General features: G+C 34.9%; 4 protein-coding genes and 1 non-coding gene across 6 annotated transcripts; 3 read left to right on the top strand and 2 right to left on the bottom strand.

Annotated features, from left to right (window-relative positions):
- The first annotated feature begins 1,980 nt into the window (after nucleotides 1-1,980).
- Nucleotides 1,981-9,444, top strand: LOC120259527 (protein REDUCED WALL ACETYLATION 3-like). Of its 2 annotated transcripts, none has more exons than XM_039267146.1 (17): nucleotides 1,981-2,115; nucleotides 2,257-2,307; nucleotides 3,574-3,665; nucleotides 4,314-4,451; nucleotides 4,537-4,593; nucleotides 4,681-4,753; nucleotides 5,697-5,855; nucleotides 6,604-6,753; nucleotides 6,947-7,202; nucleotides 7,292-7,413; nucleotides 7,584-7,670; nucleotides 7,757-7,845; nucleotides 7,948-8,010; nucleotides 8,116-8,172; nucleotides 8,638-8,734; nucleotides 8,830-8,988; nucleotides 9,081-9,444. In XM_039267146.1, exons 2-16 carry the CDS (start codon nucleotides 2,275-2,277, stop codon nucleotides 8,986-8,988), a joined length of 1,632 nt encoding a protein of 543 aa, XP_039123080.1. In that variant the 5' UTR covers nucleotides 1,981-2,115; nucleotides 2,257-2,274; the 3' UTR covers nucleotides 9,081-9,444. The 2 variants fall into 2 exon arrangements, with proteins under 2 accessions (XP_039123080.1, XP_039123079.1); XM_039267145.1 differs by having other exon boundaries at nucleotides 9,077-9,444.
- Nucleotides 9,445-9,873: 429 nt separating this feature from the next.
- LOC120259542 (elongator complex protein 4) lies at nucleotides 9,874-13,040 on the bottom strand. The gene is made up of 8 exons (XM_039267165.1): nucleotides 12,862-13,040; nucleotides 12,534-12,781; nucleotides 12,373-12,448; nucleotides 11,604-11,760; nucleotides 11,013-11,091; nucleotides 10,678-10,837; nucleotides 10,511-10,602; nucleotides 9,874-10,228 (listed from the first exon to the last, which is right to left on the bottom strand). Exons 1-8 carry the CDS (start codon nucleotides 13,028-13,030, stop codon nucleotides 10,064-10,066), a joined length of 1,146 nt encoding a protein of 381 aa, XP_039123099.1. The 5' UTR covers nucleotides 13,031-13,040; the 3' UTR covers nucleotides 9,874-10,063.
- Nucleotides 13,041-13,825: 785 nt separating this feature from the next.
- TRNAV-AAC lies at nucleotides 13,826-13,899 on the top strand. The gene has a single exon. It is a non-coding gene; the product is annotated as a tRNA-Val (tRNA).
- A 655-nt stretch (nucleotides 13,900-14,554) lies between these two features.
- Nucleotides 14,555-17,234, top strand: LOC120259099 (glucan endo-1,3-beta-glucosidase 13-like). The gene is made up of 4 exons (XM_039266634.1): nucleotides 14,555-15,285; nucleotides 15,799-16,356; nucleotides 16,443-16,473; nucleotides 16,580-17,234. Exons 1-4 carry the CDS (start codon nucleotides 15,219-15,221, stop codon nucleotides 16,743-16,745), a joined length of 822 nt encoding a protein of 273 aa, XP_039122568.1. The 5' UTR covers nucleotides 14,555-15,218; the 3' UTR covers nucleotides 16,746-17,234.
- Nucleotides 17,235-17,529: 295 nt separating this feature from the next.
- Nucleotides 17,530-19,352, bottom strand: LOC120259100 (cold-regulated 413 inner membrane protein 2, chloroplastic-like). The gene is given in 7 exon segments (XM_039266635.1): nucleotides 17,530-17,904; nucleotides 18,081-18,150; nucleotides 18,290-18,354; nucleotides 18,439-18,467; nucleotides 18,469-18,535; nucleotides 18,975-19,091; nucleotides 19,170-19,352. Coding segments are annotated over 7 exon segments (675 nt in total). The 5' UTR covers nucleotides 19,331-19,352; the 3' UTR covers nucleotides 17,530-17,738.
- Nucleotides 19,353-23,741: the final 4,389 nt, after the last annotated feature.

Below are 23,741 nucleotides of genomic sequence, written 5' to 3'. Positions count from 1 at the left end.
CCATTTGCATTATTATAAAAGTTTGGTTTGATGTTTAATTTGTTTTGTAGTACACACCCTGTATTTGGTCTTTCGTGGATTTGTTGTTGTAAAAACCTAGTTGGGTAAAAAGGCTTTTCTTGACACTATCTTTTGTTATATTGTATCGATAATTTTTGTTATGTTTATCTATATTCTAAATTGTTGGTATTAGTAAAGCATTATTTTGGTGAGTTATTTCGTGTATTTTGGTGTATTATTGTAGTATTGTGCTTACCCACTCACTGAGTAACTTTAGTTGCTCACCCCTCTTTTTTCTCCCCAGGCTTTTGCAGGCAGTAGTGCGGTATTAAAGCGGTGTGTTGGGCATCCACTGTCTATTTTCATTTAGTTCCACGTTCATGTATGTTATTCATGAGTATGTATATGTTGCAGTTGAGCATGGATCCATTAGTGTGTTTGAAACTCTAAAAGCATGGTTTGTTTGTTTGTCTAACTTCTTGGAAATTTCGTTGTACTTATGAGCAGTGCAGTTTTTGAACTTAGCCATCAAGTCATGTTGTTGAAGCTTCCTTTTGCGTACTTGTGAATTTCCCTATTTTGTACTTGTTGTTTGAGGTTGTTGATTTTTGGCATTTTGTCAGCCTTGCGGTGACTCGAGGGTTGAGTGGTAGAGAGTCCCTTCTCATGATTTGTCACGTCCCGGGGGCTCGCGGGTCGGGGCATGACAAGAAGATCTTTTCCCGTGAACGTAGGCATGTGTGTGGTAGGGGATGAGGTCGTGGCTATGGCTGAGGGTGGTATGAAGGCCAAGGAGATAGAGGTCGTTGCAATAGTGAAGCACCACTGCAGGAGAAGCCGAAGAAGGACAAGAGCCACATCAAATGCTTCAATTGGCAGCACTTTGGGCATTATATCTTTGAGTGTAGAAGAATGAAGAAAGCACTTGTTGCATAATCCAGTGGAGAAGTAGTACAACTAACACTGCTAATAGCCACTATTGAGGAAATTATAGAAGATGGTTTACTATTTCACCAAAAAGTAAAAAAAAAAAAAAATACTATTTCAAAATATTAAATTTTAACAAAAATAAAATAAAATAAAATATAATAAGACAAGAAGTTAATGTTTTTTCCATTTACGAAGAAGTGTTATTTTACTGAACTTTTCCACTCCAAATTAGTCAAAAATGAACATGTCATGGTATGATAATTTTCAAAACACATATTTATTTATTCTTTTGAAAGTTATTGTCCTATTTGTGGCTTGTCCACCTTTCTTAAAAAAAAAAAAATTGGTACCCATCTCAGTATATTTGCATTTCTCAAGACCATGATATGTTTTTACTCTTATTTGAATCTTTTCAGTTCATTATAAATATATTTATTTTTTTTCATGCCGTCTCCCTTGCTTGTTATTTTTCTTTATTCTTTACATGGTTAGAGATTTCATGGTTATACCGCCCAAACCAAAAGATTTCTTTGATTAAAAACTTATAATAAAATATTACATTGACAATTTTTTTTATAAAATTGGTATTTCTAAAATAATAAATAAATCAGATTATAAAATTATCACTTATATTGACAATAAAAAAAATTAATAATCTTTATGTAACAACAAAAAAATTATCATCAAATATCTGATTTTTCTGATCGATAAAAACTTGATTCAGTATTCAACTAGATTTAAATCAGATCGGATATCGAATATCGATTCAAATTTAAGTTTTATAGGCTTCATGATCATATAATAAAAACTTTTATCCATAACTAAAAACTTTTAATTTAAGTTTTATCCCAAATCTTTTAACTAAATTAAAAGATCATATAATCAAGGTTAAAATTGTCCACTCAAAACAATATTAATAAAAACTTTTAAAATATTCTAACAGGCTCTTTATTAAGATCAAAACCCGAATCTTGAGGCACACGTGTCCATCCACGGTTGACTGTGACTCGAAGGCATGACACCCATAACTCCCCCGCTTCCTTTATCTCTCGAGAGCGACCTCTCTCCCTCCCTCCCTCCCTCTCGTTTCAGATCTCCTCCACCTCCTCGCTTCCGCTTCCTTAAATCCCTTTCTCTCTAGCTGAATCTCTTCGTGGATCTCTCGTTTTCGATCTCACAGAGAAGGTATGCGATGATCTTTTATCAGTTTTCGCTGTTGTGATCTCTTTGCCATCGCATTCTGTGCTTTTTTTCTCTTGTAATTTCTTGATTTTGATTCACTTTTTTTTGGTTTATTTGTTGTGTTTTTGGTTTTTGGAAATGCAGGTGTTGATTCGGTGAAAGATGGTGGTCTCGGGACCCCTGACTCCTGGCCAGGTTTGTATGATTTGATGTATCTACCTGAAGTTCTGCGCGTCATGGAATTTGAATTATTGGAATATTTGATGAATATCTGGTTGGTTTTGGCTGTTTTAGGATTATGCTGTTGTGATTTCTAGTCGTATATTGTTTTGGCTGTCCGCGATGTTTTTTATGATATGAGATTTTGGTGTTTTACTTTGATGCATGCCATTCAATTGATTTTTGGGTGCTGGCAATGTCTTATTTTGTTGGAAGAATGGGGATTGCTTATTAGGACATCTGGCTTGTTTTTGAACGGCAAGTTAAAAAGCATTTAATATAGTGGTGAAAAAGTTTAAGTAAATCACTCAATTAAATATGTAGTTCTATATGATCACGCTGCACTGAATTGCTCCTTAAATTGCAGATGTTAAATCTAGGTTAATTTTAACTCAATGTATGGCATGTGAAATCACTTACCTAGGCTAAGTGAGTGGTTCTTTAGTAGTGTTTGGATAAGGATCAAGGATGGATTAGGATTAATCTTGGGAATGAGAACAAGAGTTCCATTAATTCTCTTTGTACTCGGATAATAAAAGAGATTAAACAGAGTAATATACTGCATAACTCCTTATATTAAATCAACTTGCTAAAGATCATCATCTTCACAATATGATCACGTACACTCTCGGTAATTTCAGCTTCTTGGAATTGATGTGGAACATTGGTACAATGTCAACCTCATAAATCATAATCAATTTTAAATCCTCATAGTTTAGGCTTTATATAGTAACATAGTTTGATTCTATGGTGGTGATCGTAACTTAAGGCCACACAAGTTTCATTATTTGTGAAGTTTGATTACTCAGTGTGAACAAGTGTACTTAATTTTATCTGTGTATTGTTTAGCATGTGCGCTATGGTTGAAGCTGTATTCATCATGGGTTATTTTTGGGGAGGGTGAGGAAGGGAGTGCACTTCTTTGAGGGTATTCTTATAAGTACTTGTCTAATTGGGTTGCAGTTGCTGGATATAATCCATGAGCGCTTGATCTAAGTTTGTGCAAATTTCTATTATGGGAATTTATTCAAATTCCCACTAATCAACAAATTGTCATTCAAAATGCTTTGTTCATCTTTACTAATAAGCACTAGTTCTTGCATAAACTGTATACGGTCGACATGCAGTACTCCAAAAGTTCATCTTGTATCAATATACTGTGCTTCTGAATCTGTTCATTCCTATTTTATTGCAGTTATTTCATGACTTCTGACATTCATCGACTTGCTATTTGCCTTTCAGGTTTCATTCTTGCTTTCTTTCTTTCCTGTGTTTACTGCATGGCTCTACTCAGAAATATTAGAGTACAAGAAAACTTCTTTTCCTTCAAAAGTGTAAGTTGCAGAAATCTTACATATCAGCATGTTTATTCTCTGATATGGTTGATTAGCTGATGGTATTAGTTTGACAATGATTCTTCCTGTGATTTAATGCATCTTATGTATGCTTTGAATGAAATAGAATGTCAAACTTTCATGGTTGAAATCTAGTAATGATAATAGTGTTGTCATCAGTTGTCAACTTGTGAATTTCAATAATATGATTAATATCAGAAGGTAAAAAGCGCAATGAGGCTCTAAGGCTAGAAGCATGAGTACAAGTATTTAATAACTTAAGCTCTGTTTTCAGAGTTCAAATTATAGTTAGGACCTCAAGTTATGTTTACCTCATAAATGTGTAGTTGACTAAATTGTTTTTCATTTTTTGCAATTTATTGATTTCTTGATACACATTAGGTAAATTGGGAAAAAAGAATTCAATTGTCTTCTGGCTTTCTGCATAAATTTTGAATTTGATTGAAGTATTTCGTGCTTCACTATGTTTCCAATAAGGGTTACAAAGTTTTCTTCTTGATTTGTAGGAAAGAGTTATTTAGGCCCTTGTTTATAATTGTCATCTTTTCTTCATGGTCCATAATCTTTCTTGATTTAAAATTGTACGTATTGTATGGCCGCCTGATGGTGTTGATTGTTGATTTGCAGTCACTCAGATGTTAGTCTGCCTGAACTGGGAAATGAAGCAGCCAAGGAAGATGATCAGACTGTTTTGCTTGAAGGTGGGCTATCAAGATCAATTTCCACAAAGTTTCAGAATGCGTCTATACGGACAAATTTAATCAGGTCATTAACCAAGCCACCTCTCATTCTTATTGTCTTTGGGATTAAGTTGTTAAAATTCTGTCTATGGTATTGCTGTTGGATGCAGATTTATAACATTGGAGGAGTCATTCTTGCTTGAAAATCGCTCTGTTCTAAAAGCAATGTAACTAACTGTTCACTGCATTCATTTTTGTAACGCTGAAATTTCTGCAATTTGTTGTCATGGGATTAATTCAAACATAGTGTGTAGGTCAGAATTCGGGGCAATTCTAGTTTGCTTCTACATTTGTGATCGGACAAATCTGTTTCCAGAATCTACCAAGGTGAGACTGTAATCTGCATCGATCCTTAATGGATCGAACTTTTATGATATGACTAATTATACAAGAAACTTCCATTACATGTGAGAAAAAGTTATTAGAAGTTATCATTTTTTGTCGCATGATTTCTTGTACTAATTTATCTCTTATTTGCCCCTGACAGCATCCAGTGAGCTGAACCCTATTGTGATTTTCATTTTGTATTTATAGAAATGAGTGCATCTGTTATTTGTCACCGAGTCTACATATGTGTGTGTGTGTGTGTGCATCATATATATGCATGCTTGTTCTGGTTATCTGTTATTGGAAGGGATATTTAATGGCTTTTAATGAATGAGGGTGTCAAAATGTCTATATGCCTTGGAAACTGAATATTTTCTCTAGATGGTCTTCCACCGGGCTGGGCAATTATATTAAATGATGTTATAATATTTATCTTGAACATACACATTGTTTATATGATTTCTTCTACTTTATAAGATTTCTAACTGAAATATAGAGATCTATGATGTCAAATTGATGTGAGATAGGTTCTCTCTCATTTGCTTGTAAATCCATTTTTATGGTTTCAATAATGTGTGACTATGCTCTTCATTATATTTGATTCTTACATTAAGGAATGAAGATTTGGTACTATGTTTTACCAGCAAACTTACTGTGGACATTAGTAAAGTAGTTATTTAGTGGCATATTCTATTTGTTTGCTTTTCTTGATAGTTCATGCCATTATAATGCTAAAACCTGAAATATTCTGTTCATTTGACCCCTGGCTGATTGGACATAATTATCTTGTTTTATCATATTGTTGTCTCTGAATTAGTTAGCACTTCCTTTTTATCAATATGTTTCAAAATGCAAATTCAGGCCTCTGCCCTCCAGTAACACTTGTAAGCCTTCATTGAACTTTCTAATGCTTGTACTGTGTCTTATGTCTTGACTGCACCAGCATTACAGCCGTGACCTTTTTCTCTTTCTCTACATCCTACTTATCATTGCTTCAGCCCTGACTTCTCTCAAGAAGCATCATGACAAGTCAGCCTTTTCTGGGAAATCTATACTTTACCTAAACCGGCATCAAACAGAGGAATGGAAAGGATGGATGCAGGTTAGTACTTGCATCATTAGTTTTTATTTCCTAATTTAATATTGTATGAGAGAAAGTTGATTTGATCTCTGGCACTTTCATATAGGTTTGTATAGATTATGATTGTTGGCAGAGCGCAACATAGATGTAGATGTTTATTATAATAGGAAATAGCCTTTTGATTGAGCTTTGGGGAATTTTGTGTAATTTCATATGGTCATAGACAAGTCAGGTGTTTTATCTGGAGTTTTGGCATGTGTTCTTTGTGTGTATCTACACCACACTCATTTTAATTTCATGGGCACATTTTTCCCTCCTGTTATTTGGCATTCTATTATATTATTAATTTTCTTTCTTCACTTTATATTACGCATCATTGGCACTGTTTTTGGACAGAGTGCCGCCATTCTGGCAAAGCAACAATCTAAATTTATTGAGAAAATAATGGATTTGTTCTCAACCAGATAAATAGGGTAGGAATTTGGAAAGTACTTGACATTATGGAGCATAAATATACAGTCGATTTTCTTATTGGGAGGTCCATAATTAATATTCAAAATGTATATGGAGGCAAAAGGTGATTATATATGTAAGAAAAGGAATATGATAAGCAAAAGGTGATCAGAATGCAAGTTAGATTAGTGATTGTTTTAACTTTGATATGCAAAGATGGTAACATTATGTGCTCCCTAAATTGACAGATCTTGTTTATATGTGCTCCTTTGCTGATATTAATTTAATGCTTGATTTTTTCCCATCTGCTGCCCAGGTACTGTTTTTGATGTATCACTACTTTGCTGCCTCAGAGATATACAATGCCATTCGTGTTTTCATTGCTGCATACGTGTGGATGACTGGTTTTGGGAACTTCTCTTACTATTACATACGGAAGGATTTTAGCCTTGCTCGATTTGCTCAGGTGCCTTTTCAATGCCCAGAACTCTATCTTATCATCAATACCCATCCATCCCTTTTCATTTATAAATAGATCTTTAATATCCAAATTAAATATCTTGCATTTCTTGAAGAAGTGTTTTGATTGATGGGGATTTTCTAAACACCTTGGATCTTGGATTTGCATGATAGATATTTATCCCTTTGTTTGAATGCAGATGATGTGGAGACTAAATTTCTTTGTGGCTTTTTGCTGCATTGTTCTGAACAATGACTACATGCTGTACTATATTTGTCCGATGCACACCCTTTTCACTCTTATGGTGTATGGGGCACTTGGCATTTTCAACAAATACAATGAAATTGGGTCAGTTATAGCTTTGAAGATTATCTCATGCTTCTTGATGGTGATCTTGATATGGGAGGTTCCTGGAGTTTTTGATCTTCTGTGGACTCCTTTCACTTTTCTTGTTGGTTAGTGAACTACATGTCATCATTCTTTCTTCTTCATCAAATTGGTTAGCTCATACTGAATTAACAATTGTAAAACAAATTTGATTCAGGGTACAAAGATCCAGCTCCCTCAAAGGCAAACTTGCCTCTATTACATGAGTGGTATTTTAGATCCGGCCTTGATCGCTATATCTGGATTATAGGAATGATATATGCCTACTTTCACCCAACTGTAAATATCTTTTCCCAATTATATGGTTGAATCCATTATTCATGATCAGATTCCTGCAGATGGTGTTTTACTTTGTTTTAGAATATTTGATATAAATCCCATAAAAGTAAGGTCTCTGGCCTTTCTCAAGGTTTTATTGATTGATTTATTTATTTTTTTATGTACATTAGGTTGAAAAATGGATGGAGAAGTTAGAAGAATCTGAAACCAAATTCAGGCTGGCTGTCAAAGCAAGCATTGTCTCTATTTCCTTGGTGGTAAGTCATAGAATCCCTATATTGTGAATAGTGAAGAAACATTTTATAGCCATCACTGTAACTGCAATAATGTTTTCTTGTCACAGGTTGGTTATTTGTGGTATGAGTATATCTACAAACTAGACAAGATCACATACAATAAATTTCATCCTTATACATCATGGATCCCCATTACGTGCGTAATTGGAAGTTTGTCAAAAGTTTATTTTCTTAGCTTTCATTTAGAAGTTATCTACAGCACCTGATTTATAAATCGTTTGGTTCCAATTCCTTTCAGTGTGTACATTTGCTTGCGAAATTTTACTCAGCAGCTTAGAAGTTACTCTTTGACTCTTTTTGCGTAAGTTTCAGTGTAAATTCTTAAATTACACTTTTCTACCATGTATGGCGCTCTGAAAATATTTCCTATTATGGTTCTTAGCTTCTGATTTCTTGTCTTTTCTAGTTGGCTTGGCAAAATCACACTGGAGACTTATATCTCTCAAATCCACATTTGGCTAAGGTAGCATTCATTTTATACTTTATGAGTTCCTCAAATCCTTTTTATTTTCTGAGTTATAAATATTTAATGATTTTAGTTTCATGTAATGTAAGTTTCATACTCATCATGACTGGTATATGCTTTTATGCTTTTATTATTTAACTATGTCAGAAGGAGAGGTTTCTATTGTTTAACATTACAAGCTAAAATTTCACATATTCCTGATAACTAGTCATTCATGGGCTTCAAAAAGTCGTCTCTGATCTTCTTCATATACTCTAATTAGCTATGACCCTGGTTTATTAAGACTGACAATTCTAAATGATAACAGTGAGCTGTTTGAATTAATTATAAGAATGCAACCCTATTGTGAACTTTCTAATGACTAAAACTACTTTCAGTTTCTATTGTATATTAAAAAATGTTTTTGTGTGTGAAGCTGAGGAAATTGACTGAATGATGATGGTTATCTTATATAATTTGCAGGTCCAGCATGCCTAATGGACAGCCCAAATGGCTCCTTTCCCTCATTCCAGACTATCCACTGCTAAATTTCATGCTTACAACTTCACTTTATCTACTTGTAAGTGATTGAATCCTATTCCATTCCTGGAAAATTATTGAAAAATGAATAAGATATGAATTGATTCTTTTTATCCAATTTCACCACATCTGCAGATGTCGTACCGGATCTTTGATCTGACCAATTCACTGAAGGCAGCATTTCTCCCAAGTAAAGACAACAAACGTCTAGCGCACAATTTCATTGCCGGAATTGTAATCTCACTCTGCTTGTATGTCACGTCATTGGCTCTTCTCCAAATTCCTCCATTATAGGTAGGATAAACCCATTATCATTTCTTAGGTATTAAAAAGTTTTTTGCAAGTTGATTTTCTTACATTTGACACTTATGCATTCCATCAGACAGGGATGATAAAATGTTTGGTAAAATTTCTCTAACTGGCAACAAAGATGGAAATTCAGTACACAGTCAGTGTCAATTTCACCAGTGTAGTGCAAAATCATAATGGTTGCACATTCCTGGGTATAGCTTGAACAGAGATCATCCTGGGCATGAATGTTCAAAGGGATACACACCTGTTCAACGAAATAGTTCTCAAACTAGTTCTGTGGATTTTGCAATCAGGTAAAGATGTGAAGTTTTAATTCTTTTTTTTTTTGGTTTGTTTTTCGCATTTGGTTTTCTGCAATTAATGAGATGAGTTTTGCAATGTATTCTTTGCCGAATGAGAACTATTTGATAGGGTGTATGACAAAAGTATGTTCTTGCATCTTCTCTTTGTGGTGTATTCATTGTTCAATGCTCTGTTTACTCACAGATGTAAACATGCATTCAATAGAATTCCAGACTAACGGTTTCTTTTGCGAGTCTATCACCCGGTCATTTTGATCAATTTTTTTCCCCAAAGTTCATTGGTCGGCCATTTTATACAATAATGAATTATTTGATAATGAATATTTTTTTTTAAAGAAATGTTTACAAACTACATGTAGGATTAGAACCTTGAGTTCGAGTTGGGAGGATAATTAATTTATTAAACAAATATTAATAAGATTTAAATTTAAAAATATTTATCTTGATTACTATTAATGAAATTAAACCCACGGTCATAAACACAAGGAATTTCTGATTAAAAATAATTAAAAGAAACAATGACAGCTTTTTCTAGATCAAATAGAATAAATATAGTGCACAAATATCACATCCAAAACATCTAAAGAAAAGTTTATTATTATGAGTCTATGACAAATGTTGACACTGATAAACCCTCCTTATATTCTAAAGAATAAATACTACGGAACCACAGATTTATCATTTCCTATAATAAAAAATCTTCCATTGAACTACACAAACAACAATGGGAAACTATAGAAAATGGCTATGTTCCCTCAAAAATCAATTGATGAACACTTTGATGATCCAGAACTGCCAGGGACCCCATATGGACTTCCGGTAGACCCATCAACTGGAGCTTGGTTCAAACGTTCCAAGACCAAAGTTCGTCTCTTTTGCAGCTTTAGTGAAAATGTGGTCGCGTCTAGAATTACCGGAACCTGCTAATCGTATCAAAGTAATAAGCCAAAATTATGGATCAAAATTTGAAAACCTTCTTCCAAAACAAAAGAACTTCAAGAAAATATTATGATGTACCTGCCCAAACATCTCAAGTCACTCTCAAAATTAGAATTAGTAAATGTCAACTATTTTCCTATATTACCATACAACATCCTACTCATTTTACCTGTATCTTATTACTTTAGTGCAACATTCTAAACAAGAATAAGGTCTGAAAGAAGAAATCATGTTGATGAGGATGCAAGGCAGAAGACAAGTACCTGTGAATTAAGCTGAGCAACTTTGTGCACATGCAAAAGGCCAATCATATCTTGGTAACCGGTGAGGAGTTTTGCCATGTCTTTATCTTCATCTGTTTTTCACAAACAGTAACTGAAACATATCCCGGAAGGTGATTACAAAGTGAACATCTAAGAACAAACAATACCTGGAATTGCTCGTACAGAGAGAAGGGTATCGGCAAGGTGTTGCCATCTCTTGATGAAGGAAGGTGGAAGAACAGAAGTAGGACAAGTTACCACGGCAACTGCATTAGAAGATCGCACCATTGCTCTCAAAGATCTAATAAAGGAAACCATATCCCAGTCCTACAATAGTATGTTGATACAAGTAAATGGGATGCACACACATTCATATTATAAAGAACATCAGTGAAAGTTGATGGTTATGGCTGACAACAAATTTCTAGATCAATCAGTAAATATAAAAGAGATTCAGAGGTGGACCACTAGAACAAATTTATAAATGGGAAGTGTTCTTTACCATTTCAAAGTAACCACATTGTGGAGCACAGAGTGATTGTATGGCAATCCGGCCTGCACATCCAATAGTGCCATCATTTCTGCACGTGAAAATTAATGAAAGCAGAAGAAAAGTAAACAATAAATAAAAGAACAAGTTCTTTTACAATCACTAGCAAAAACAGTAGCATCTCAGAACAAAACTACAGATTAAACTCAGTAGTCATTACAAAAAGTTTCACATACAAATTAGAGGAATTCGATATGTAGGACAACAATTAAACCATTGAACTTGCAAGTAGGAAATATTACTCATTGTTTATCATAGTCATAGGCAGCTGACTTTGACTTTTTATTGTAGAAACTACAATCAGATTTAAATAACTAATGTAAAAGCATAATGAACATCTGAAATCAGAATTTATCGAGTCGATGATAAGACTAGAAATCAATTTTGGTGTAAGATACCCAACTCAACAGTGGACAAAATTAGTATGCAAAATTTGTTGAATGCAAAAGGTGTAAGATGAAGCTAAAAGAAACTCATAAAAAACAACTGCAAGCATATGAGCAAGACTATTTGCCACTATGCACATCAAAGAAGCCATCTTACCGAGGAAGTTTGGATAAAAAAGCGGAACAATGGTCTTGGAGAACTTCAAGATTTGGAGACTCGAGGAGGCTTATACAATTAATATGTTGCCCATTAAGCAATTGTCTTTCTAAGGGTTTCCGCAAGTCAAAATCATTGCTAAACTCCTGCCTGCAGTCTGTGCAAGCACCAGTTATATATTATAATAAGCAGCCTACAGAAAAACTGATAATTCTAGTTGAATCCAAATAAATAGAAAAGAAGATATGCATTGAACGATCAGAGGTTTTGTGCAAGAGAAATAAGTTCAATTGAACATACATTCTCTACCAACTCTTTTAATTGCTTTTGCAGTGAGTAAATTCATTTTGATGCGTTCATAAATGAACTCTATATCAGAATGAAACTTTATAGGGTTAAAGTTTATACTCAACTCATCAAAAGCCAGAAAGCATGTTAGATTTTACATATATTAACTTTGTCCCTCCAACATTAACTTATATAATATTCATCTATGCCAAGTGCGTGGCATCGCTAACTCATATCGAAGTTACAAACTCTATATGACAGAATACAACCACAAACTACTTGAAACAATCTGATGAAGCATCAATGTTACTCATACCATAACTCATATCAGAGTTACAAACTTTATATAACAAAATACAGTCACAACCTACTTGAGACAATCTAACGAAGCAATAATGTGCAAAAACCGGAGCTAACAACAATGATCAATACCAATTCATCAACAAACTAATCAAAAGAGAGTCTTTTGGAGAACTCTAACCTCTACTGTGAAGCTCACTGCTTTGCTGCTCCCCAAAGTACTTCTTGTACTGCCAAGCAATCCTCAATCCCTTGTCCTGCAACCAATGAAAACCAATTACTCCCAAAGCATAGAAAACACTAGAAATCAATAGAAAAAAAAGGGGGAAAAACAATGGGCACATGGTCCTGAGTATCAGGATCAAGCCCCGGCGCCATCCGCGGCCTCTCATCCTTCGAACCCGAAACAGGAGACGGCAGCGTGCCAAGAAACGCCCTTGGCTCCTTCGACGGGCTGGCAAAGAGAAGCGGATGGCGATGAACAAGGCCCTGGGCCATGAAATTCCTCAAAAGAAGGAGATGGTGCGGCGCCTCCGCGTCCTCCATCACCATCACCACTGTCCCAAGCTGAAAGCCTCCTCCAAGAATCCCTGCAAGAGCACCAACAATGAGATCACAGAACCGAAGAAGAGACGAGAATCAAACAAAGGGTCGAAGTATAAAAGGGTACTATCGAGGTCGGGGATGCCAGAGGAGACGAAGGCAGCGCCATTCAGGCCGTGCTTGACGCCAGGGATCGCCGGCTTCGGTGAGGCAGCCGCCGTTGCTCGGGAGAAGCTGCTTGCCGCCCGCGCGGTGGCGCTGCGAGCGCCGGTGCCGTCTCTGGGCACCGCCGCCATGATTTATTGAATTTCGCCGAAGAAGGGTTTCTCTGTTAATCATTTAATGGTTAAATTTTCAAATAACCCCCTGTCATTTTTTAAATCTTCTAAACCCTCGTTACATATGACTTATTTAGTAAAAAAAAAAAATTCGTTACGTGATAATTATCACATAACCAAAACATGGCTCATTCTTAATCATAAATTTATAAATTTTGTTATTTATTTATTATATAATATAGAGATATATTAATAATTATTTTAAAAATTTATTTTTTTAAGTTATTAAATTAAGACAATCAAACGAAATATAAAAAGAGAATTTGTGAAATATAAAGCTAACAAAAATCCAAAAAACTGAAAAATATTATATTTTAAACTGTATATATGAAATTCCTATGTATTTATTAAAAAAAAAAAAGCACCTTCCTGTGATTATTCTCATATGCAAAATTCATGAAAATATTACGAGTGTAGTTAAAAAAAAAATTCAGTTTTATCACATTACATATATATCAAGTTATTTAACATAGACTTTTTAACCACATTATACAAAATATGTCCTTAAAGTTTTCATTATGAATAATTTCATATTTCATTTTCATTTTGTTGGGTATAAAGGGGATGTTTAGTCATTATATGTATGCTTTGTAATAATTAGAAGAAATTATGAAATATCTTTTTATAACAGTGTCTATTTGTGATCACTTTATCATTGTCCATTTACTTTGGTGGGCAGTTAACTATATATTTAACAAAAGATATATTTTTATATAATATTTGTATATTTAAATTTGAACCACAACCACAAATGGTGTCGTGGTGTAGTTGGTTATCACGTCAGTCTAACACACTGAAGGTCTCCGGTTCGAGTCCGGGCGACGCCAACTTTTAAGCAAAGTTTTTTTAAAATTTTTTTTTAAAAATAAATAAATTTTATAAATTGAATCAACCAATTATAAATCCTAATTATTATTATTTTAAGATAGATTTATCTCTAAATATTTAAAAATACATTTTTCCCGAGCACACTGTCTTGTTGGTAGAATCATGAGAAAAATCCTGTAGAACATGGTCAAATTACATAGATTAAGGGTTTCACAAAAGGTGAAGAACACATAATAAAACTTAATCTAAATTTAAAGCTCTAATTTATTTATTAATCTTCAATATATATTTCCCTTTAATGACTACGCTTTTAATCATCATCTGATAATTTATATGACAAGCTTCACAAATTCCCCCCTAAAACCCCATTATGGAAGGATAGCACCATAATTTCCGTATTGAATTCAGTTAACAGCCAACAGAAATTTTTGTAAAAATAACATTTTAAGCCAATGAAAGAAAATTTAAAAAAATAATAATAATTAAATGGTATATATATATGCATTGCAAATAAGATATTTATGGGGGGGTATATAGACCAAAACCTTTTCACCTAGGGTATACAGGAAAGTTTCCTATGTATGACCCAACAAACACAGCACATTTCTTGCCATTCATTCAACCTAAAAGTAAAACCACCGTACAAAAGTTAAGGATCATGTAAAACTTAGATCACATGCAATCCCACTGGATCTTTAGTTAAGCAACTTAAACCATAACCTTCAACTTAGACCTTATTAGTACAAAAATAACAAAAGAAGATCACCTAGCTAGGAGAGGCAGAGAGAGAGATCACACACTCTTTAGCCACCTTTTTCTTTTCATATAGACTAGTCCTATAAAAAAACAAAGAAAAGGATCAAGTGAGAGAGATAGAGGTTCCCACCACCATATTCCACACTAAGATCATCATGATTAAGAACATCATTAGCCAAACAGCACAAGGCTTGAATCCCAAACCACCACCTTTCTTTTGTTCACATCTTCTACTATACTATAACTTTTTTTTTTTCCTCCCAACACCCTGCTTTCTGTCTTTTTACCTCCTTCTCTTGCTTGCAAACCCAACACTCCCATCCTCTTCTCCCAAGTTTCCTCTTATTCCCTCCTTTCTTCTGTTAAGGAAGGAAGCTCTGATTCCCCCTACATCCATAAATTATCAATTGTGAACCAAGATAAAATCCTCCTCTTTCCAAAGCTCACTCAAGTTCAAATTTAAAGACACAACTTAGAGAGAAACACAAGTTGAAAGAAAGGAAGAAAACAGAGAAACTAGAGTTCTCTGAACCACAAGGAAGCAGTTGTTTGTTGTTGAGAGATGGGTAGGAGGGCAAGGGGAATACAGTACCTCCTCATCTTCCTCTCTGGTCTTCTCTTGTGTTCTGGTGAGTGTTAATTCCCTTAACTCTAGCTTTCAGGTTCATCTTGCCTTGCATTCTGCATGTTAATGAAGAAGCATCAAGTAAAGAGCCTTCTGGTTATAGAGAAATGAAGTTAAGTTCAGTGGAAGTGACTAGAGGCCATGAACATCCCACAAGGAAGCAGTCCAGAAACCATTTGATGGGCATATAGTGGCAACTTTTCAGTATATTGGCCAATCACAATAAAGAACTGTGTGCGCCTACCTTTTACCTTCATAATTTTAAAGGGCTTCTAATCTTCCTATTATTCTCAGAACTTGGATAAATAAACATGTGTTCAAATCCACTACTAACCAGATGTTTTACATTTCTTGCCCACCTATTTCTTCACATCAACCTTTCTATCAATGCATCAGGCTAAAAAGCATAAAGCAACGGTAAAAGCAGGTTTCTTTGCTCGAGTATGAGTGTAGCAAAATAATTTAGACAAAGATAAGTGAAGGCTGACATTAACCTGGAACTGCAACTGATTGGCAGGAACATTGGATGAGAGCCACAATCCATCTTCTTCACCAGCATTGAACCATAAAGAGAAAGAGATTTCTGAAGGAAGTACAGAGGCATCTTCTAGCAGAATGCTATTGCAATCATCAAGCAAATTGCCTCGGCGTGATGTGATCACCCCAATTCCAACAGTTCCGGTCATCAATCCGACGACACCAACAGTGTCTACTCCTCCATATAATCCATATACAAGTCCAGCCAATCCTACAACTCCGATAATGACACCAATAACCAATCCATTGACTCCAACACTGCCTACCCCGACCTCATCAACACCATCATCATCATCAGGGCAGAGCTGGTGTGTAGCAAGTTCAACTGCATCACAGACTGCTCTGCAGGTGGCTCTAGACTATGCCTGTGGATATGGAGGAGCAGACTGCTCTGCCATTCAGCAGGGAGGAAGTTGCTTCAGTCCTGATACTCTTCATGATCACGCATCGTATGCTTTCAATAACTACTATCAGAAGAACCCAATCCCGACTAGCTGTGATTTCGGCGGCACTGCCATAATCACAAACACTGACCCAAGTAATTTTTTGCACCACAGACTTTCACCCATTTTGGTATGTTCTGCTAGATTGCACTAACATCTTATTTCTGCACATTTTCTGCAGGTTCATCATCATGTCAATATCCATCAACAAGGTAAGAAATAAGGATATATATTCCTGTTTAAACAACAAATGCTCTATATGTTAAAAACTTACTGACACTCTTTACCATCTGATGCTTCTGATGAATCCATCAACAGCACAAGCTCATCTATTCTCAACACAACCAATCCAACAGGATCCACAGTATTTGGATCAGTCCCTCCCAGTTCAAGCAGAGCAACAACTTTATCGACAGCAGCACCACTGTTCCTCACAGCAATGTGCCTCATGATGCCATTGATCTCTTCAAATGCCTACAAGTAGCCATAACAAAGATTTTTGCTACGAGTAAACATTAGAAAAGCTTGATGGCTGCCGTCACCACTACTACTAGAACACTATGGTTCATATCATCATCAGGGTGTAGAACCAGAGCCAATCAAGGAAAGAGGTTGCACTACATACACAATTCTGCTTGCTAGCCATTGATATTGATGAGTCCCTACTACTCTCATCACTCAGCCAGATAGTGATTATAGGTCAACATTAGTAGATAATGTCAGAATTATCTATACTAGAATAAAATTTTTCTATCTTTTTTGCTATTGTTATATCTGCTCGTGTAATTCATTCCAGTGATTATTTTTTATCTATAGTTTATAACGTGTTACAGGAAGACAACATAACAAATGATGTAGGAACTGCTCGTCACTCACGTTCTCAAAAATTATGTATAATTCCTACAACTAGGTAATAAGTAAAAAAACAAAAAATACTGAGAAACATAAACAAATTCATACTTTTCAAAGGTGTAAATGAAGATAAGGATTATCAATACTAAGTTCAGACATGAAGGAATGAGTTAAATGAACAAAATAGAAACATTCCAATAGAACCATTCCTCATAACAAGGGTTGGTTTGTCAACCATAATATGAAATAATTGAAGAAAAAATTAAATGTATGAGACTTGATTACAAAATGGACAATGATAGTGAACTAGAATTTGAATAGATATTTAGAAATTCCAAAGAAGAATATCAAGCAAGCAAGTATATTCAGGAACATTGTTCATCACATTCACTGATCCTTGTAGTTAAAAACAGTAATAAGAAAAGAGGCTGCTATATTAATAGCATTCGTAATCTTATTTATTACAACAAGTAACATGGATTCTATGTCTTTTTTAACCCAGTAGTAAACCAGGAATAGCCAATATTCACAACTAATGGAAGTACAAAGAGTTCCAATCATCTACTACCTGTACATCTCATTATTAACATCTACTCGGAGTTCTCTTGGTGAAAATTACAAGAGATCAAAATAGAAAAAAGCAGGGCACTATAATTAAGCAGATGATGGCCAATGAGGCAATAACAGATCTTTCATCAAAAGCTTTTCGCAAGCTGCCTGCCGTTGAGAAATGCCTGAAAGCTAAATATCCAGCTATGGCCAATGAAACAATTACCCCAGTTTGAGTTCCTCTGTTCATGAAAATATATGTAATAGAATAAGCTCACAAAAGAGGGTATACTGATCTTCTACATATTAATAGATAATCCAGAATAATGACGCACAACTTAATAAGAAAACCAAGTCACAACCCGTTTGATTATGAAGGAATTTATACAACATGGCATAAGCGTCAGTAAAAACTTGCCTTAAGTTCATCGCTTGATAAGGTGCAATAATTACAAACAGCATAGTAAAGAAGGGTAGATCCAGTTCACCTACAACGGAAATATAAGAGGAACACTCAACGGCCTTAATATCCAATCTCTTTCTGTTAAATATAGTTCAACCAAACACTTAACAGCCATGCACATAATTTTATTTTAAAAAAAGAAACACACAATCCATAAAACCAACCTGGAATAAAGTAGAATAGTCGAAGCAGAAGTGCGAGGAAGGCAGTCCATGTACCATATTCACCCCTGCGAAAAATAAACAACTTTACATGGGAAGCATAACCAAGCATTGTATTGAAAGCACAGCTAAACCATGTTGCATATGCTTACTTAATCCATGAGATAACACCAATGGGTGCTCTGCAATGCAAATAGAGGAACAAGAAAGGACTTCTGTATAACGGTCCCTTTGGCAAACATCAGCACCCTAAAAGAAAGACCTTTGTTGAGAAAAACCTTCAAAAACAAGAAAATTACAATACAAATCACTATACACAGCCAATGTCATGCAGAATATGATTCAAGCCTCACAAATTATAGTTCTTTTAGATGGCCTGTGATAAGAACAATACATGTCTTCTTTCTTCACCTTTATTCCTGTAACCTACCATTTGATGCAAAAATTTCATAGAAATAAAACCCTAATTTTCTAAAATCAAAATGACTAATAAACTGTTCTTGATCCAAAGAATAGAGTCCAGATATCTTTTCTATGTTTTTTTTCTGAAAATTCGAATCTCAAACGACACAATTAGCTAAACTAGATCTATTAACACCCAAATCACGATCATAAAAGAGATGGAAAAGCATCAAAACAAATTCAAAACTTCCAGACAAAAAATAAACACAAGAAGAAGAGGAACCACCCAGCGGAAACAGCAGAGACCCACTGCAATGTCTGCAGGCTAAGCGGCGCCGTCAAGCACACAGTCCCACGGCGTTTCCCCATCCCCTGGAGCGATAACCTCGAGGGAGCACCAAATCTACAGCCAAAACAAGCAACAACACCATCAGATAGACCAAAAACACCCAAAAATCCAACTGAATGATTGAGCATTCACCTGCTACTACGGAGAAGGGGAATTCTAGGGTTGATGGCAGTGGGAGACCGGAGCAGCAACATGGTCGCCATCTTCTCTCCACCACCGAATGCTCGGAAAGTGTTCGATGATTTGCTTGTGAGAATGAAACGAAGGTTGGTTTGGAGCGCATGTGCTTTCATAGATGGTTTCACAGTACAACACTCTACACGTTACTCAGTGTGATCACAGATATGTGCCTCATGATTAGGTTTTCAACTGTTAAAATAGTTTAATTAATCTGAACCGTTAGTTTTTTTTTCCCATTTATTAAAATAAATTTTATTCAAATCACAAATGATTACTAAAGTTAAGTCATTTTGGCTTGTAAATTTGTTTAAGCCGTCCATCCATCATGATTCATGATTCATGATGTTTGTTGGGTGTTCACGGGGTTTCTAGTTTCTTTGAGATGATGTGGTGGTACTTTGCCACACCACCATTTTATTATATAATATATATATATATATATATTTTATATGAAAAATGGCCTTGGATATTTTTATTTTTATTTTTATTTTTTTCCAAATGAGGCAATCGCAACATTTAAGAGAATGTAAATATCCGAGAATTAAATGTTTAGTCATGCGCTATTAACAAGTGTGTGGGCTCCTTTCTTTCCACCCGGCCTTTAATTAGGATTGACCGGATAAAAAACATGGATCACAAATCAAATTTTAATATTTTGTAGACTTCAAGGGATTGTGGGTTCATGACTTCCATTAGGGGTAAGCCCCTAATGTTAATTACCCTGGACATTGTCACATGAACCTCCGATTAAGAAAATAAGTGTGAAGAAAGAAACAAACTCTGACAAATAAATTTTTATTCATGAATTCATAGTCTTCGTTAAAAGTACAAGAAATTTGGAATTTAATCATCTTGACACAACAATAATTGTAGCCTTTTATCTCCTTCCGACTATTTTGCCGTAAATCGCGCTTTGACTTTTGTTGACTTTTGGTCTTCGTCAACGGTCGAAATATGCATCTTGAACATGACTTAGAAACTGGTGAAGTTGTGTCTTGGATATTTGCATTTGCATCTTGGACTTGATTTGGAACTTGATTTGAATTTTCACAAGCTTTTGGCTTTTCGGGGCTTGTGAAACTTTCTGAACTTAGTGAACTCTCCAACGCTTTTATCCTCGAGGTTGTTGAGCTCATTTGTTGACTTGTTCGAAACTTGGATCTTTGATTTTTGAACTTGCATCTTAGATTTTGATTTTGGAACTTGATTTGATTTTTCATAAGCTTTCGGCTTTCATGCTTTAGTAAAGCTTTTGGCAACTTGTGAACTCTCCAACACTTTAACTTTGAGGTTGTTGAGCTCATTTGTTGATTCATTTGAAACTTGAAACTTAGATCTTTGACATTTGACCTTTTCCATCTTAGATTTTTGATTTTGAACTTGATTTGATTTTTCATAAGCTTCAGCTTTCATGCTTGTGAAGCTATTTACAACTTGTGAACTCTCCAACGCTTTATTTTTGAGGTTGTTGAGCTCATTTGTTGATTTATTTGGAACTTGGATCTTTGATTTTGCATCTTTGATTTAATTTGGATTTCAAGCTGTGGATTCCCTATGTTGATGAATCACAAACTTTGTTTGACCTTTCATAAACTTCGGCTGTCATGCTTGTGAAGCTTTTTTTTTGCAACTTGTGAACTCTTCAACGCCTTAACTTTGAGGTTGTTGAACTCATTTGTTGACTTGTTTGAAACTTGGAACTTGGACTTTTCGGTTATCATCTTGAATTTGATTTGGAACTTGATTTGATTTTTTTATAGGCTTCGACCTTGAGGGCTTGTGAGGCTTTTTGTAACTTCGTGAACTCTTCAACACTTCATCCTTGAGGTTGTTAGGGTTCATTTGTTGAATTTGAATTCTTTGATTTGATTTGGAACTTCATTTGACTTTTCATAAGCTTCGCCTTTAGGCTTGGAAACTTTTTGCAACTTGTGAACTCTTCAACACTTCAACTTTGAGGTTGTTGAGCTCATTTGTTGATTTGTTTGAAACTTGAAACTTCGGGTCTTAGACTTTGAACTTGCTCCTTGGGAATTTGATTATGTATCTTAAACTTTGATTTGGATTTCAAGTTGTGGATCCTTTGTATTGATGAATCACAAACTTGGTTTGACTTTTCATGAGCTTCGGCTTTTATGCTTGTGAAGCTTTTTACAACTTGTGAACTCTTTAACTCTTCATCCTTGAGGTCGTTGAGCTCATTTGTTGATTAATTTGAAATTTGTATCTTGAACTTTGAACTTGCATCTTGGATTTGATTTGAAACTTGATTTGATTTTTTTTATAAGCTTCGGCCTTCGGGCTTGTGAGGCTTTTTGCAACTTGTGAACTCTTCAACACTTTAATTTTAAGGTTATTGAGCCCATTTATTGATTTGTTTGAAACTTGGAACTTGGATATTGGAATTTGCAACTTTGATTTGATTTGGAATTTGATTTGACTTTTCATAAGTTTCGGCTTTTGGGCTTGTGAAACTTTTGTAACTTGTGAACTCTTCAACGCTGTAGTCTCGAGGTTGTCGAGCTCATTTGTTGATTTATTTGAAACTTGAAACTTGGACATTTAAACTTGCATCTTGGATTTGATTTGGAACTTCATTTAATTTTTTATAAGCTTCGGCCTTCAGGCTTGTGAGGCTTTTTGCAACTTGTGAACTCTTTAACCCTTTAACTCCGAGGTTGTTGAGCTCATTTGTTGATTCATTCGAAACTTGGATTTTTGATTTTGCATCTTAGATTTAATTTGGATTTCAAGCTGTGAATTCCCTATGTCGATGAATCACAAACTTGGTTTGACCTTCCATGAGCTTCAAACTTTGTCATGCTTGTGAAAGCCTTTTTGCAACTTGTGAACTCTTCAACACTTTAACTTTGAGGTTGTTGAGCTCATTTGTTGACTTGTTTGAAATTTGTGTCTTGGACTTTGAACTTGTATCTTGGATTTGATTTGAAACTTGATTTGATTTTTTTATAAGCTTGACTTTTCATGCTTGTGAAAGCTTTTGCAACTTTTGAACTCTTTCAACGCTTTAACAATGAGGTTGTTGAGTCTCATTTGTTGATTCATTCGAGACACTGTATCTTGGACATTTGAATTTGCAACTTTGATTTGATTTGGAACTTGACTTGACTTTCCATAAGCTTGACTCTTGGGCTTGTGAAACTTTTTGTGCAACTTATGAACCCTTCAGACACTTTAGCTTTGAGGGTTGTTGAAAGCACATTTGTTGATTCATTTTGAAATTTACATCTCGGACTTGATTTAAAACATGATTTGATTTTTTATAAGCTTCGGCCTCCAGGCTTGTGAAACTTTTTTGCAACTTGTGAACTCTTCAACAATTTAGCCTTCAGGTTGTTGAGTTCATTTGTTGATTTGTTTGAAACTTGGAACTTGGACTTTGAAATTGTATTTTGGATTTGATTTGAAACTTGATTTGATTTTTATAAGCTCTGACCCTTCGGGCTTGTGAGGCTTTTTGCAACTTATGAACTCTTCAACGCTTTTAACTCTCGAGGGTTGTTGAGCTCATTTGTTGATTTGTTTTAAAACTTGGAACTTGGACTTTTCGGTTATCATCTTGAATTTGATTTGAAACTTGATTTGATTTTTATAAGCTCTGACCTTCGGGGCTTGTGAGGTTTTTGTAACTTGTGAACTCTTCAACTCTTCATCCTTGAGGTTGTTGGGTTCATTTGTTGAATTGAATTCTTTAATTTGATTTGGAACTTGATTTGACTTTTTTTATGAGGTTCGGCCTTTCGAGCTTGTGAAACTTTTTACAACTTGTGAACTCTTCGACACTTTAACTTTGATGTTGTTGAGCTCTCACTTGTTGATTTGTTTGAAAATTTGTATCTTGAACTTTGAAACTTGCATTTTGGGCATTTGAACTTGAATCATGGATTTGATTTAAATTTCAAGTTGTAGATTCTCTGCATTGATGAATCACAAACTTGGTTTGGCTTTTCATGAACTTTGGCTTTTATGCTTGTGAAGCCTTTTGCAACTTCTAAACTCTTCAACGCTTTAGCTTTGAGGTTGTTGAGCCATTGGTTGATCCATTTGAAATTTGCATCTTGAATTTTGAAACTTGCATTTTGGATTTGATTTGGAACTTGATTTGATTGATTTTTTTTTTTTTATATATATAAGCTTCAGCTTTCATGCTTGTGAAGCTTTTTGTAACTTGTGAACTCTTCGACACTTTAACTACGAGGGTTGTTGAGCTCGTTTTGTTGATTCATCATTTTTAAATGCCTTGATTTTGATTTGATCTCTCTCTGTTTTAGAATGCTTGGTTTTTGAAGATCTTGAAATTTCTTCATCACTCTTAAGAGAGTCAGATGGCCTCAAACAGGTCCATGAGCTCAAAAAAGAGTTTTATGGGTTTTGGAATTTTTTATCACTCGAAAGAGAGTCAATGACCTCAAACAAGATCCATGAGCTCAAAGAGAGTTTTATGGGTTTTGGAATTTTTCATCACTCGAAGAGAGTCGATGGCCTCAAGCGGGGTCCATGTGC

The sequence above is a fragment of the Dioscorea cayenensis genome, chromosome 4 (genome assembly GCF_009730915.1).
Source record: "Dioscorea cayenensis subsp. rotundata cultivar TDr96_F1 chromosome 4, TDr96_F1_v2_PseudoChromosome.rev07_lg8_w22 25.fasta, whole genome shotgun sequence".
Classification (NCBI taxonomy): Eukaryota; Viridiplantae; Streptophyta; class Magnoliopsida; order Dioscoreales; family Dioscoreaceae; genus Dioscorea; species Dioscorea cayenensis.
This window is presented reverse-complemented; position numbering and strand designations above follow the sequence as displayed.